This window comes from Oncorhynchus keta, chromosome 1 (assembly GCF_023373465.1).
Source record: "Oncorhynchus keta strain PuntledgeMale-10-30-2019 chromosome 1, Oket_V2, whole genome shotgun sequence".
Lineage (NCBI taxonomy): Eukaryota > Metazoa > Chordata > Actinopteri > Salmoniformes > Salmonidae > Oncorhynchus > Oncorhynchus keta.
In genome coordinates this window covers 55719966-55735573 of record NC_068421.1, presented here as the reverse complement: position 1 = coordinate 55735573, position 15608 = coordinate 55719966, and the positions used below count along the sequence as shown (strand labels likewise).

The window sequence follows — 15608 nt, the reverse complement described above, 5'->3', positions numbered from 1 at the left end:
TGTGTGGTTCCCGCCGTGAAGCATGGAGGAAGTGTGATGGTGTGGGGGTTCTTTGCTGGTAACACTGTCGGTGGTTTATTTAGCATTCAAGGCACACTTAACCAGCATGGAAACCACAGCATTCTGCAGTGATACGCGATCCCATCTGGTTTGCAATTCGTCCCTTTATCGTTTGTTTTTCAACAGGACAATGACCCAACACGCCTCCAGACTGTGTAAGGGCTATTAGACCAAGAAGGAGAGTGATGGAGTGCTGCATCAGATGACCTGGCCTCCACAATCACCCAACCTCAACCCAATTGAGATGGTTTATGATGAGTTGGACTGCAGAGTGAAGGAAAAGCAGCCAACAAGTGCTCAGCACATGTGGGAACTCCTTCAAGACTGTTGGAAAAGCATTCCAGTTGAAGCTGGTTGAGAGAATGCCAAGAGTGTGTAAAGCTGTCATCAAGACAATGGGTGGCTACTTTAAAGAATCTCAAATATATTTAGATTTGTTTAACACTTTTTTGATTACTACATGATTCCATGTGTTATTCCATAGTTTTGATGTCTTCACTATTATTCTACATTGTAGAAAATAGTACAAATAGTACAAAGAAAAACCCTAAACTTTTGACTGGTACTGTATATTTGTGTTGACAAGAACAGCCCTTAACACCTCAGCTGACATTCTAGGAAAAAGTGATATTTATTAAAATCCCCAATAAAACATTCACACAAACACATATTGATTAAATATGCAAGAATAGTTCGTCACCCCTCAGTAAATGGTTAAAAGCATTAGAGGTCACACATTCTAAAAAGCATGTTGTTGACGATCTGTTATTTGGGCACTACACCATACTAATAACTGGTTATTAAAGAGGCACAACATGCCACACTTCATCTTCACTTGTTTCCTCATATTTCGGGAAGCATCCCATTCAGTGGAAAGGTTCATCATGGAAAATAATGGAGAAAAAAAATTGCACACGTGTACAGAACAGATTAAAAAATACTTTTGTGCCTGTATCTATAAGAAGTAGTTGAAAGCTGAAAAACCAACTAGAACACCAATGAAGAGTGCGACCCTTTGTGCACCCACCAACTTTAGCCCTAGCAGGGATACATCTGTAAAACTGGAGGTAGAAGTATATTCCTGAGAAGTAAAAGACAAAAAGCCTCATTTATACTCTGAATTTCCAAGTACTGTACATGAAAACAAAATAGTTAACAAAACCAAGGCCAGTATGTCAACCTAGTGCTTCCCCAAATCTCACAATACTATTATCGTCATTCATATTATGACTGTTATTATTAATATTATGATACATGTCATTGTGTAATCTCTGTGCTAGGTTTCTATGTCATATGTGTTAAAGAAAGAACTAAAACGTGAAAACAAAGTAACTCATATCTACAGCCATCCAAAGCCTTTTCAGAAGTGTTACCTATACAGGTTCATTCATAGAAGAATTGTCACAGCATAAGGCATCTTGCAATTACAGCAGATATTTTATCATAACATTTCATTTGATTTAATCTCCACATGTGTTTTGGTTGTCCCTGCGATATACTATCTACCAAACAAATAGTTCAAGCAAGTGGTAAATCTCATATCAAGGCTGAAAATTCATGGAATGATTCTGATTAGAAATAACTAAGTCTCTTAACTTTGGTTGAGATGAAGAAATGGGGGGGCTTGCAATCAAATATCAACAGGGGAAAGGCAAGTCATTTTTTTCAAGAGAACACTTCTGTACGCTAGCTATAGGGGCCCCAAAAAACAACCATATCCATCCCTGAAACGTATGATTGTGCACTGTAACAAAGAAGTCCACTAGGGGGCAGCATCCCAGAATAATAAAATAAGTATTCCTGACTGACTGTCTCCATTGCATGTTGCCAAAAAAATCAAAAGTAATTATCATCAGCTATGATAGAGGAAAGATTAAAGGTTTAATATGATTGTCTGCAATAATCTATCCTTCCAACCATTATTTATCAAAAGCTGAATTCCCTGACCACAATCCAACTACAATCTCTTATCTCTGTCAATACATTGTACAGTATAGACCCAAGTCATGAAACGCAGCATAATATATCACACTTTAAGATATAACCGCAATATACTACTTCATTAAGGTACTGTGTAATGATCTTACAAGAGATATAGTCTAATCATAGTCTTTGAGGTAGAGGGGCTTCATTGTGGAAAAACAGAACACACGAGGTATACAATGTTGTAACATCTCCTGATTGTCGCTACAATGAACTCAAAACTCCACCCTCACTGAGGATTCTGAACTCGAAAAGAGTGTGAATCCATGCAGTTTCTTGAAGATGCAGAAACAACCTTCGTAGTAGCTGTGGTACCTTAGCGGTTAAAATGCAAATATTTCTGAGCGCTGCAAATCAATGGATATCTGATAAAAATAGATACTTTTCTTAATGACCAGATGCTCAGTTGTTGCCTTGGGGACAAGGAGGTCAAAAGGTCAATTTGAAGAGCAGTGCTGACACAAAGACAGGAATTGATTGGCTGTTTCCACCACAATCCTTTACATAAGCAGCCCTACGTAAATGCAAGCACGTACCTAAATTCATAAACGCTTTGTTGTTATGATGATGTCATATCAATGTGTAGGTGCTTTTAAGACATGATTTTAAGCCCCTAAGTAAAGCTACTTCAACCCCAAACCTCTGTTTTAAAGCAGCACTATTGCAGAGCTAAGAATTCCTGCACCCATCAATCCCCTACTATAAGCTGTAAGTAAGGACATCCAAAAGAGCAGCTAACTTTAGAGTGAAGATGATCCCTCTACTTATAAAAGTACAGAGGACCCTGGGTAATTGATGAGACAACCGGATAGAAAACTACATTATAAAACTAAAAAAACAAATGGTTTAAACGTGTCATAAACGAAACAAACACTCAAACCAGTAAATACAGTTGTATAGTTTGTAACTATGACAGAAACGTAAAGCAGTGAAATACAAAGTGATTGTTTCACAGCAAGCTGGCAGACACCTGAGAAAAACCAACATGTCTGCACATATAAGTCCCAATGAGCATTAACAATTCCTGTTGACTTCCACCAGGAAAAAAAATAAAATGATCTTGCATCGTGACCACAGAGACTTGTGAACCTGTGTCTGAGGTACAATTAATAGACAATCTCAGCAAAGATTGATTTGTGTGCGACTGCATTATGCAAATGTAGAGGTTTTCTATAACATGAGGTCACAATGTTACTTTGTTATGCCCTGAAGAAATAAAATCTTTAAAGCTTTTCTACTTAAAATAGAAGATATTTCAAATGTTCTACTTTATAGAATCCAAATATATATATTTTTTGCAATAACTATATTGTTAGTGATGATGATGATAATAATAATAATAATAATAAAGATGAGAATAATAATGTTGAAAATAAAAAAAGTTTAATTGTGAGTCAGTAGCTGTGTTACGTGTAAACAGTGCATTACCCTTCCAACCTATTATTTTTATTTGTTCTTAGATAATCACTGCATTTATGTAGAAATAAATTATTCACATGCTGTGCATATATCGTAATCATATACTGGCTCTTTGTTGGGTTATTCAAACTTATTTTGGCTAAAGAACAGAAGAGGAGATAAGATATGAGAGAACCTGAGATAGACCACTTGTTTTAGTTTGTGTTTTTCTGTATATGTTTTTTTTGGCATAGGCTATTTAGAAAATTTGGTAGGGTTTTTTTTGGCTTTAGTTTTGGCATCAAAAAGTGAAGGGTTCAGAGTTGTTAAGATGATGGGTTGATTGAGGTAGGTGTGTAGGGGAGCGGCTGGGATCCACTGCGCCCACCAGGGGCTTTGTTGTTACTTGATGATCCAGAGGGGCCTGAAGAGGCTGACCCTGCTGCCTGAGCAAAAAGCATACCTGAATGAACACAAAAAACAGACTTAAAGTAACATTTATGTCATTGCAAAAAGATAGCAATTTGAAAGTTCAACTTGTGTTTTTGCCTGACCTACAAAAGGTCCAATGTTGTGAGGTGCAACAGGTCAGGAATGACAGTTGTAGTAACTGGCTGGTGACTCACCGGTGTACATGACTCCATTGAGCTCCACTGACATACTGATGCTGCTCATGCCATTTGTGGTGAGATTGAGAGCGGAGTCCTGCCGGCCACCTGAGAAAACACACACAGCATGTAACGTACACAGCATTCATAGGTGATGTTTAAAGCAGCAATCAGCAGTTGAAACAACAAAGCGTTTTCCCCTGCCCCTGTTTCCGTAAAAAGCTGAAGGATGGGGCTGGAGAAACATAACCCCTCTCAAATTCATAGACACCGATATGGATGCAAGGACAGACCATCCATGTCAAAATTATAGTTTAGCCATGTTTTGAGGCTATATAGTGTTTGTTTACATTCATTTTGTTTACAAATCTGCTGGAGGGTGGTCGTGGAGTTGCGAGAGAACTTGGGCAAATACAATGGCGCAATTACACTTGACATGTGGACTGACGATTTTCGGAAAATAGGATACTTGTTTACAAACATTGGAGTAAAACATGCTTATATTTCAGGTTGATGGGGTATGACAGTTAAACATTTTTTTTACATTTAAGTCATTTAGCAGACGCTCTTATCCAGAGCGACTTACAAATTGGTGCATTCACCTTATGACATCCAGTAGAACAGTCACTTTACAATAGTGCATCTAAATCTTAAAGCAGGGGGGGTGAGAAGGATTACTTATCCTATCCTAGGTATTCCTTAAAGAGGTGGGGTTTCAGGTGTCTCCGGAAGGTGGTGATTGACTCCGCTGTCCTGGCGTCGTGAGGGAGTTTGTTCCACCATTGGGGTGCCAGAGCAGCGAACAGTTTTGACTGGGCTGAGCGGGAACTGTACTTCCTCAGTGGTAGGGAGGCGAGCAGGCCAGAGGTGGATGAACGCAGTGCCCTTGTTTGGGTGTAGGGCCTGATCAGAGCCTGGAGGTACTGAGGTGCCGTTCCCCTCACACTAAACTAAGCTCATGATGCATTTATATGTTATATTATTCAAGAATCAATGGGTAAATATCCTTCAATTATATGTACAATTATATGTGGTGAAGTTATTAATTGCACTTTGGATGGTGTATCAATACACCCAGTCACTACAAAGATACAGGTATCCTTCCTAACTCAGTTGCCGGAGAGGAAGGAAACCACTCAGGGATTTCACCATGACTTTAAAACCATTACAGAATTTAATGGCTGTGATACAGGAAACTGAGGATGGATGAACAACATTGTAGTTACTCCACATTACTAACTTAATTAACAGAGTGAAAAGAAGGAAGCCTGTAAAGAAAACAAATACTACAAAACAGGATAAAAAATAAACGGAATGGAGCTAAGCATAGGCAAAATCCTAGAGAACCTGGTTCAGTCTGCTTTCCACCAGACACCCAGAGATGAATTCACCTTTCAGCAGGTCAATAACCTAAAACACAAGGCCAACTCTACACTGGAGTTGCTTACTAAGAAGACGGTGAATGTTCCTGAGTGGCCGAGTTACAGTTTTGACTTCAATCTACTTGAAAATCTATGGCAAGACCTGAAAATGGTGGTCTAGGAATGATCCAAAACAGATTTGAGAGAGCTTGAAGACTTTTGAAAGGAACAATGGAAAATGTTGCACAATCCAGGTGTGGGAAGCTCTTAGAAACTTACCCAGAAAGACTCACAGCTGTAATTGCTGCCAAAGGTGCTTCTACAAAGTATTTACTCAGAGGTGTGAATATTAATTCTAAATTAGATACTGTATCTCATTTCAAAATTTGCTAACATTTCTAAAAACAGGTTTTCACTTAGTCATTATGGGGTATTGTGTGTAGATGGGTGCGATTTTTTTTTTTTAATACATTTTGAATTCAGCAAGTAACAACAATTTGGAATAAGTCAAGGGGCAGGAATACTTTCTGAAAGAACTGTAAACTAACTAACTGCACAACCTAATTTATAAACAAACCAATTCATTAAACAATCTAACACGTACAAATTGATATCTGAATAAACTAACTACGTGAACAACCTTAACAAACGGAACAACCTAATATATTAAACAAAGTCATTGAACAACCTAACATTTACAGACTATCTGTACAACCTATTATGTAAACTGCCTTGCTGAACTATACATACAAATAGCCTGAACAACCAAACCAAACGTCTGAGCAACCATGAAAACACAACCCTACTACTGAAGCACAGACACACACACAACCTCATAAGTTTCTGTGTAGACTTGCAAACTACTGTTAAATAGGCAGAAAACACATACGAGAAGAGTTGAGGGGGGAGAAGCTACATAGCTTTAAGGCATTTCCATGAAATAGTACTCATTCATTTGAACAAAAACAACAAAATGTCAAGGACAATTCCCCAGCATTCTGTACTTTTACTAGACACTGATAAGAGGATAAGACAGTTTGGCTGTTGAATCCCCTACGTATAGAGTCTGTATGCTGCTGGGGAACATTGTTTGTGCAAAAGGGGTCAATATACGCAATTGTTTGACATGGCCAGTTCAAGATCGACAATTTTGCTTAAGAACAGGAGGCCTGATCTACATGACATAAATCCCCTTTCAGGACTGTACTGTAGACCAGTGTTTTCTCAGATGATGGGTTGAGAACCACGAATGGGTTGTGTGGCCAGTCCCTGGGTTGTAGCTAAAGACTGGGTTGTGGCTTAGAGATACAGTTTTGTCTAATGTGGTGGTTGTCAAGGAGAAATTGAAAGGCCTTCATTAGCTAGGTCACAATGGAAAAAGTTTGGGAACCAATGCTGGATTTGTATTTACTATGGATCCCCATTAGCTGCTGATTTATACCATTTTAAAACATTACAATTAATTCACAAATTTCACAACACACTGTGTGGTTATTAACCATACTAAGACATATGTTATTTTACTGATGGGCTGCAATGGTGGCCCAATATTGCTACCTTCAAATCAAACCTTATTTCAAGTGCATCTAAAATTGCAACATTCTTTACCTTGGTTGTTGATGCGGATGTTCATGGGCATCTGGGCGGTCATAGCCAGCAGGTTGTGCTGCAGTGCTCTCTGCAGCAGTCGCTGGTGCTCCTCAGCAGACAGAGCCATCTTCTTCTCCGGGGGCTCGCCCGCCTCCAGTCTGTCCCTCAGCTGCTCCAGAGCCGCTACCTGGGCTGCCATGGCTGCCTGGGCCGCTGCCGCCTGCACCACTGCCACCGAGTGACCCGCCAGAGGATGCCCAGACATGCGGCCCACGCCGGACAGGGGCTGACCGCCCTCATCTTCTGCAGGGGAAACGGAGAAGTTTGGAACAGGATAGTAGTGTTGGATGTGTTGGCATTTCAAATCAAATGTGTGACGCTATGGGTTACTGTTCACTTCAACTGTTCTGTGGTAATCTGTATGAACCCACCCAACACTTTGGGGTTGTGTTCGTGTTATGTTTTACTGTTCACCTCAATCTGAATGATATGAATGAACCGAAAGAAGAATTTAAATTAAATAAAACAAACTTCCTCATTTCAATGCAGCATAATTGTCCTCTAAAGATATCTGAGCAAAACCCGTTGCTCTCCAACAACACCTTTCTTGATTTTCTGGATGGGAGTGAGAGATGCTCCGTTGGTGGCCACGTTCATCCCCATGTTCTGCATGGATATCTTGGGGGAGGACAGCATGGTGGGGGTCCCATTGGGGGAGTAGGTGAAGAGGGAGCTGCCGAAGCTTTGCCGGCGGCCCTCCCGCCGGTTACTGTCGATAGCTGCCTGGAGCTCATTGGGGTTGCTGAGGCTCCTCTTGTCACATTCATATGGGTACAGGTACTTCATGTATCTGTGATAATGTAATTTCAGTTGGTATTAGGAACATTTTGAAATCATGTGAAAAACACTATTACAATGGATGAGTAAGTATACCTTGAAACAAGTTTACAAATTGTGTGTGTGTGTGTGTGTGTGTGTGTGTGTGTGTGTGTGTGTGTGTGTGTGTTCACCAGGGGTCGGAACTGGTTCAGGGAACGGAACAGAAAACCAGAAAATAATACATTTAGAGGAACAGAACCGAGAACGAAAGTGAATTACACTGTTCCAGAACAGAACGGTTATTTTAAAAGCATGGCAACAGGATAATAACATTAGTTTACGTTACAGCATTTTTTTTTTCAGTCCCACAAAAAAACGCAACAAAACGCCTATGCAAAGCACTCACTTTCAATCACTTATTCCAGTGTCTACCTGCTAGCTGAACATCTTAGCCAGTGAGTGTGCGTGTAGGCTAACTCCCCCTCCTAAGTATAGTCTACTGTAGCCTACAGACGTACAAGTGGGGTTCAGAAATTAGAGAGATTTTTTATTAGAGAAGAATGGATGAACATGTAAATAGCTTGCCCGCTCCAGAGCAAGCTGCTCTATCCGCACTGATTGGCAAAGTCATTTAATGTTACCTTGGGCAGACAAGTGTAGGGTGCGAGATGCGATTGAAATTTTGCGGGTGGTAGGAGCGGGTGGAGGAGGAGACAAAAAGTTGATTTCAGAGGTTTAAAAACGATCAGAAAGAAACGATATAAACATTTACTATGTTTATTTTGGTTCCAACCCCATGGTACTCACTGTGTCCTGAGAGTAAAGGCAGCACTGGTAATTGAGGTAGGAAGGTTGAGTCCTTTAGTGATCTCTCTCCACAGCTTCTTGTTGATGACCTCCACCAGGCCTCCCTTCTCTGTCACCAGCTGGTACAGCATGTACAGGTCCAGGACCTGCTTGGCCATGATGGGGATCCTGTTCACAGGGGTTCCTGGAGACAGGGAAAAGACAACTCACTGCCAGTGGTTATGCCATACTCTTTTGCTAGGTTTCTCTTTTGATACGTCGCTATGGAACTGAGTGTGAACTGAGAAAGCCTTCTAGTCGTTTGAAACGGTTTGAGCGCTTCAGGAGTACAACACTACATTCAATGGGCGTGGCTTTGGTGACAGAAATGTAATGGTCTAATAGGGAGAGGGTATTGTTTTCCTACAGATTGTCACACCTTTTCTGAGCACACAATTACGTCAATAAATAATACATTGTCAATGCCATGTCTGTTTTATTCTTGTTATGGTATTGGGTCTTATTATCCTTTCAAATACGTGACATCTTCTTTAACAATTAAGAAAGCTATTGGGGGAAAAAAGAAGATACTCCTTTCAGTCTTTTGTCAATTCCCTATATTGTCCCTAGAGGGCAGTGTCCAATTATTAGAGAAACTATGCACGCAGACCCGCCCATACATTTGTTTGAGAGCAAACATACTGTAAACCTCCAATACTGGATTTTCCACACTGACTATCTTGACGTTTATTTATGTTTCTTGTTATTACATTCAACATGTCGGCCTTATATTTCCAAAGTAGAACACATTTGTGTATCAACATTATACAATGTACTGTGCTGTTTCAAATGCTTGAATTAAAACACCACATGAACCCACAATGTGACTGCTGACTACTCTCCATGATCTTTCTCTGCATTTGTTTTGTAGATACAGTCTGACTATGATTAATAAAATATGCGTGTGTGGAATTGCCACGTTCTGAGGCAGCAATTCACACTTGGAATGCTGAACCAAACCAAACACCATAACTGAACGGAGCAACATACAAACTCTGGAGCCTAAACATATGCATAAATACATTCCTAACTCAATACATGCACTCTTGTGTACGCTCTACTTTTAGACGCGCTGGGAACAGTGAGGGCTTGGCAATCATCTCCAAATGAATAACGATCCGCCCATGGAGGTGAAAGCTGAGAGTGGTGTTTCGTATGTCAATGAAGGGGGAGGGACAGGGGGTTATAGAGCAGTGTTTCCCAACTCCAGTCCACAAGTACACCCAACAGTACACATTTTGATTGTCGCCCTGGACAAACACACCCGATTCAACTAATCATCAAACCTGAGTTGAATCAGGTGTGGTTGTCTCGGGCTACGATCAAAATGTGTACTGTTGGGGGTACTTGAGGACTGGAGTTGGGAACCACTGGGCTAGAGAACAGAACATTGCCTCCCAGTACTAATCCACCAAGGCAAACAGTACAGCCTTCCAGTCTCCATCGAGTCATGGCAGTTATTGGCATTGATGTGGCTCTGCTAGATAGAGGGACAGAAAGGTACTGTACTCTCTGGCACATACGACACTCCCTCACCTCTCTTTTGCATGAAGCTGAATAGGTCATCCAGAAACTCTTTTCTCTTGGGGTCGCCATCTAGTTCATAGAGCTGTTGAGGAGATGAGAAGAGGGGAGGGGGAAGAGATGAAACAAGTTACAACTGGGAGCAGATTACCAACGGGGGTTGAGAGCCATTATTGCCCCAAAATGGAGGATGGAGCCTCAGCCTTAGAATGCCATCAAGTCGAGAGAGGAGGCCCAGTCTGATGAAAACCTGATGTGGCCCTGCTGCTATAGCTGAGAGCTCCGGAAAGCTCAGTGAAAGTTAACAGTAAAAGTGGATCACATGCTCAGGGGAACACAGTGGGCTATTGAGGCAACTTCAATTGCGGTATGAAGATTGATTCACACTCGCTGGTGCGAAGAGTATCTTTTGACTGGCTAGAATGTCAAACAAATGTGCAGCTAACAAACCAAATGTATACCTGAGGTGAAAGAACTTATATATATACCTGCTTCACAAGGTTCTTCATCATTACAGTTCGGCCAGAGCACACAATGTAAAACTTTACCCTGGTTTGAGAGGGCTTTTTTCAGGCTCTTGCTGTGTAACCACAAACAGGCCATTCTCTTTGTGGCATTTAGCGCTCATTAGTGACGCCATGCTGCCGTAAGATCTTATTATCAGAGGGATGGGGGGCTGGATGATTAGGCAGAGAGAGCGGTAATGTAGGGCTGGAGGCAAGGCAAGTCTTAATTACAGGATGCCTGCATTTCGAGGAGTGCCGTGCCATAAATCTTCAAAATGGCTCCCCTCAGTCTCTCTCGCTCTTTCTCTCTCTCTCACAAGTTTGTAATAGATCTCCCCCCATGCCTCCCTCCACATCCTCCACAGAACAACCGCTGTGTTCTTCCTTTTCCTTCTATCCAACCCACACCGGTCTGCTCTGCCAGCAGTCCTACTGTAGGCTCCTGAGATAGGCCAAACCTGCCTGGGAAAAGATCATCGCCTTGACAATAGAACTGTCTGGACAAAATTAGTTTGCATAAGTTACAGCAAACATAAACAAGAGGGCATATATGTTTGCCACAGAGCATCTACAGTTGAAGGCGGAAGTTAACATACACTTAGGTGTAAAAACTTGTTTTTCAACCTCTCCACAAATGTCTTGTTAACAAACTATAGTTTTGGCAAGTCGGTTAGGACATCTACTTTGTGCATGACACAAGTAATTTTCCAACAATTGGTTAGACAGATGATTTCACTTATAATTCACTGTATCACAATCGTAGACCTCCACAAGTCTGGTTAATCCGTGGGAGCAATTTCCAAATGCCTGAAGATACCGTGTTAATCTGTACAAACAATAGTATGCAAGTATAAACACCATGGGACCACGCAGCAGTCATACCGCTCAGGAAGGAGACGTGTTCTGTCTCCTAGAGATTAACGTACTTTGGTGCGAAAAGTGCAAATCAATCCCAGAACAACAGCAAAGGACCTTGTGAAGATGCTGGAGGAAACAGGTACAAAAGCATCTGTATCCACAGTAAAACAAGTCCTATATCGACATAACCTGAAAGGCCGCTCAGCTAGGAAGAAGCCACTGCTCCAAAACTGCCATAAAAAAGCCCGACTACGGTTTGCAACTGCACATGGGGACAAAGATCGTACTTTTTGGAGAAATGTCCTCTGGTCTGATGAAACAAAAATAGAACTGTTTGGCCATAATGCCCGTCGTTATGTTTGGAGGAAAAGGGGGAGGCTTGCAAGCCGAAGTGGGGTGGGGGAATGCTTTGCTGCAGGAGGGACTGCTGCACTTCACAAAATAGATCACGAGGAAGGACAATTATGTGGATATATTGAAGCAACATCTCAAGACATCAGTCAGGAAGTTAAAGCTTGGTCGCAAATGGGTCTTCCAAATGGACAATGACCCCAAGCATACTTCCAACTTTGTGGAAAATTGCTTAAGGACAACAAAGTCAAGGTATTGGAATTGCCATCACAAAGCCCTGACCTCATCCTATAGAAACTCTGTGGGCAGAACTGAAAAAAGCATGTGCAAGCAAGGAGGCCTTCAAACCTGACTCAGTTACACCAGCTCTGTCAGGAGGAATGGGCCAAAATTCACCCAATTTATTGTGGGAAGCTTGTGGAAGGCTACCTGAAACATTTGACCCAAAATAAACCATTTAAAAGCAATGCTACCAAATACTAAATGAGTGTATGTAAACTTCTGACCCACTGGGAATGTGATGAAAGAAATAAAAGATTAAATAAATAATTCTCTCTACAATTAATCTGACATTTCACATTCTTAAAATAAAGTGGTGATCCTAACTGACCTAAGACAGGGAATGTTTACTAGGATTAAATGTCAGGAATTGTGAAACTGAGTTTAAATGTATTTGGCTAAGGTGTATGTAAACTTATGACTTCAACTGTGTGTAGTCAATAGGGAGATTTGTGTGCTCTCTTCATCTGGTATAGGATACCCTTTTGGCTTCATAGCTTAACCAGAGGTCTGAGACATGATGTCTGGGGGCCTAATTGCAGCCATCTAATCTAATGTGTACCTCAAAGATTCCGTCAATTCTGGTTTAGCAATGTGGTAATTGCTATACTGTGAGCCTGTACTATATATTGAAAATAAGATTTTCTTATAAAAACAATGGGCCACTCGCTAAAATTACTTTGGAGGCCCCTGGTTTAGACTGAATATTAGCATGAGATTCATGTCAAAGGAAAGTTGATTAGCTGGGCCAAGCCATATCAAAGTGTTTGGAGTACCAGTGGCGGGTGAACAAGACAGTTGGAGAGGTTGAGGGACAGCAGCAACCACTCTGAACAAGACAGTTGGAGAGGTTGAGGGACAGCAGCAACCACTCTGAACAAGACAGTTGGAGAGGTTGAGGGACAGCAGCAACCACTCTGAACAAGACAGTTGGAGAGGTTGAAGGACAGCAGCAACCACTCTGAACAAGACAGTTGGAGAGGTTGAGGGACAGCAGCAACCACTCTGAACAAGACAGTTGGAGAGGTTGAGGGACAGCAGCAACCACTCTGAACAAGACAGTTGGAGAGGTTGAGGGACAGCAGCAACCACTCTGAACAAGACAGTTGGAGAGGTTGAGGGACAGCAGCAACCACTCTGAACAAGACAGTTGGAGAGGTTGAGGGACAGCAGCAACCACTCTGAACAACACAGTTGGAGAGGTTGAGGGACAGCAGCAACCACTCTGAACAAGACAGTTGGAGAGGTTGAGGGACAGCAGCAACCACTCTGAACAAGACAGTTGGAGAGGTTGAGGGACAGCAGCAACCACTCTGAACAAGACAGTTGGAGAGGTTGAGGGACAGCAGCAACCACTCTGAACAAGACAGTTGGAGAGGTTGAGGGACAGCAGCAACCACTCTGAACAAGACAGTTGGAGAGGTTGAGGGACAGCAGCAACCACTCTGAACAAGACAGTTGGAGAGGTTGAGGGACAGCAGCAACCACTCTGAATAAGATTACCAACACCATCCCTGACAAGCAGAATCAATTTACTTAGGCAAAGCCATGGAGCATGCTCCTCTTACTTTAAACAGTTCACTTTTGGGCCTCCCAGGTGGCGCAGTGGTCTAGGGCTCTGCATCGCAGCGCTAGCTGTGCCACCAGAGACTCTGGGTTTGCGTTCAGGCTCTGTCGCAGCCGGCCGCGACTGGGAGGTCCGTGGGGCGACACACAATTGGCCTAGCGTCGTCCGGGTTAGGGAGGGCTTGGCCAGTAGGGATATCCTTGTCTCATCGCGCACCAGCGACTCCTGTGGCGGGCCGGGTGCGCAGTGCGCGCTAACCAAGGTCCCAGGTGCACGGTGTTTCCTCCGACACATTGGTGCGACTGGCATCCGGGTTGGATGCGCGCTGTGTTAAGAAGCAGGCTTGATTGGGTTGTGTTTCGGAGGACGCATAACTTTCAACCTTCGTCTCTCCCGAGCCCGTACGGGAGTTGTAGCGATGAGACAAGATAGTAACTACTAATAATTGGATACTACGAAATTGGGGAGAAAAAGGGGGTAAAATTCAACAAAAAACTAAAAAAAAAAAAAAAAACAGTTTACTTTCCTGACACAAGTTACTAGAGAAACCCACCAATCAGGTTCCCTTCCCCACCCCCTCTCTCTATCAACCACCACTCCCTGTAGTTGGGCCTCTCTCTCGTATTACTGGATACAGCTGCTTCCTTTTCCCAGGAAACTCTTAGAGACCCCCCACACACACACCCATCTAATCCCCCCTCCAAACCAGACCCCCCACCCCTCCCCCACATACCTCTAGTATAACACATCTGTTTATCTGGGTTGGGTGGGGTTTGGGGGCTACAGGTTGTCACATCAACCTAAATCTATAGTATACATACTGATAGGGCGTTGACCGTCTCCTTGTGTGCGATTGTCTCGCAAAGAGCTGTGTCAATGAGCAAAAACATTGGTGGTGAGCATTACAGTACATTACTTTTACGTGTGCCCCAGTGATACTACGGCCAAGTAGGTAGGCGTTTTAGATGTAACTTTTTAGTAGCAGGGAGTTTTAACGTGAGCAGGTTTCCTGCCAAACCAGATTTCCTGAGATCCACCCAGAATGTTACAATGTGAAAAGGCACACAGATAGTCAGAGACCACTTCAATGCATTGTCTGTGCAAACTACATAAAATGGTTGAGCGCGCCATGTTTATTTGGCTGTTTACGATGTTCTTCATTCGTAACTCTTGGATCATTGGACACAACATAAGCAACATGTTCATTTCTGAATGCTCTAACTACTGTGTGCAGGTCAAGCTTGTCATGTGCCTGTTGAGTTAAACACACACACACAAAAAAATCTGCTTCATGTCAAATATCATGAATAATTCCAGCACAGGTAGCTGGAATTGGTACTCAAACCAGTTAAGAAAAACAACAGCAACCGGAGTCCCATGCAAATCATCATGGCACCGGGCAAGAAGTGTCACATAGCACATAATTGGGCCTAGCTATTGAACACTATTCCCCACATGGATATTGAGAGGGAACTGCATTGAGCTGATGTGTTGCACAAACACTTACCCATCCTTTCACACCTGACAATCACCTCCGGGCAGGGCTGACACACACGCACGCACGCACGCACGCACGCACGCACACACACACACACACGAGTGGGGGATGGGAGGGAAAGGTCAGGAGGGGGAGTGAGCAAACATGCAGCTTGACTTCACCAGTGTGAGAAGGTTCTGGATATGGTTTGTGAACATCGGTACATGATGGCTCATATTCAAATAGTGCATTGTTCCTAGCTGTATCCCTCCTATGCTAGCTTTCTGTGTTTTCACATAGCCACAATGTGGTGCCGGCTGTTCCCACTTTCACTCATTATCACACTCATACACGCTCAACTCAAAGAGATATAAAACCACA

General features: G+C 42.5%; 1 protein-coding gene across 1 annotated transcript in view; it reads right to left on the bottom strand.

Annotated features, from left to right (window-relative positions):
• Positions 1-667: 667 nt before the first annotated feature.
• LOC118388430 (AT-rich interactive domain-containing protein 3A-like) overlaps positions 668-15608 on the bottom strand; it is a 40734-nt gene continuing 25793 nt past the window's right edge. Inside the window, exons 4-9 of the mRNA XM_035777512.2 lie at positions 10202-10274; positions 8627-8810; positions 7603-7850; positions 7019-7303; positions 4068-4157; positions 668-3904 (exon numbers count right to left, since the gene is read on the bottom strand). Of these exons, the coding sequence (XP_035633405.1) occupies positions 3768-3904; positions 4068-4157; positions 7019-7303; positions 7603-7850; positions 8627-8810; positions 10202-10274 (1017 nt within the window). The 3' untranslated portion in view covers positions 668-3767. The remainder of the gene's footprint in view (positions 3905-4067; positions 4158-7018; positions 7304-7602; positions 7851-8626; positions 8811-10201; positions 10275-15608) is intronic.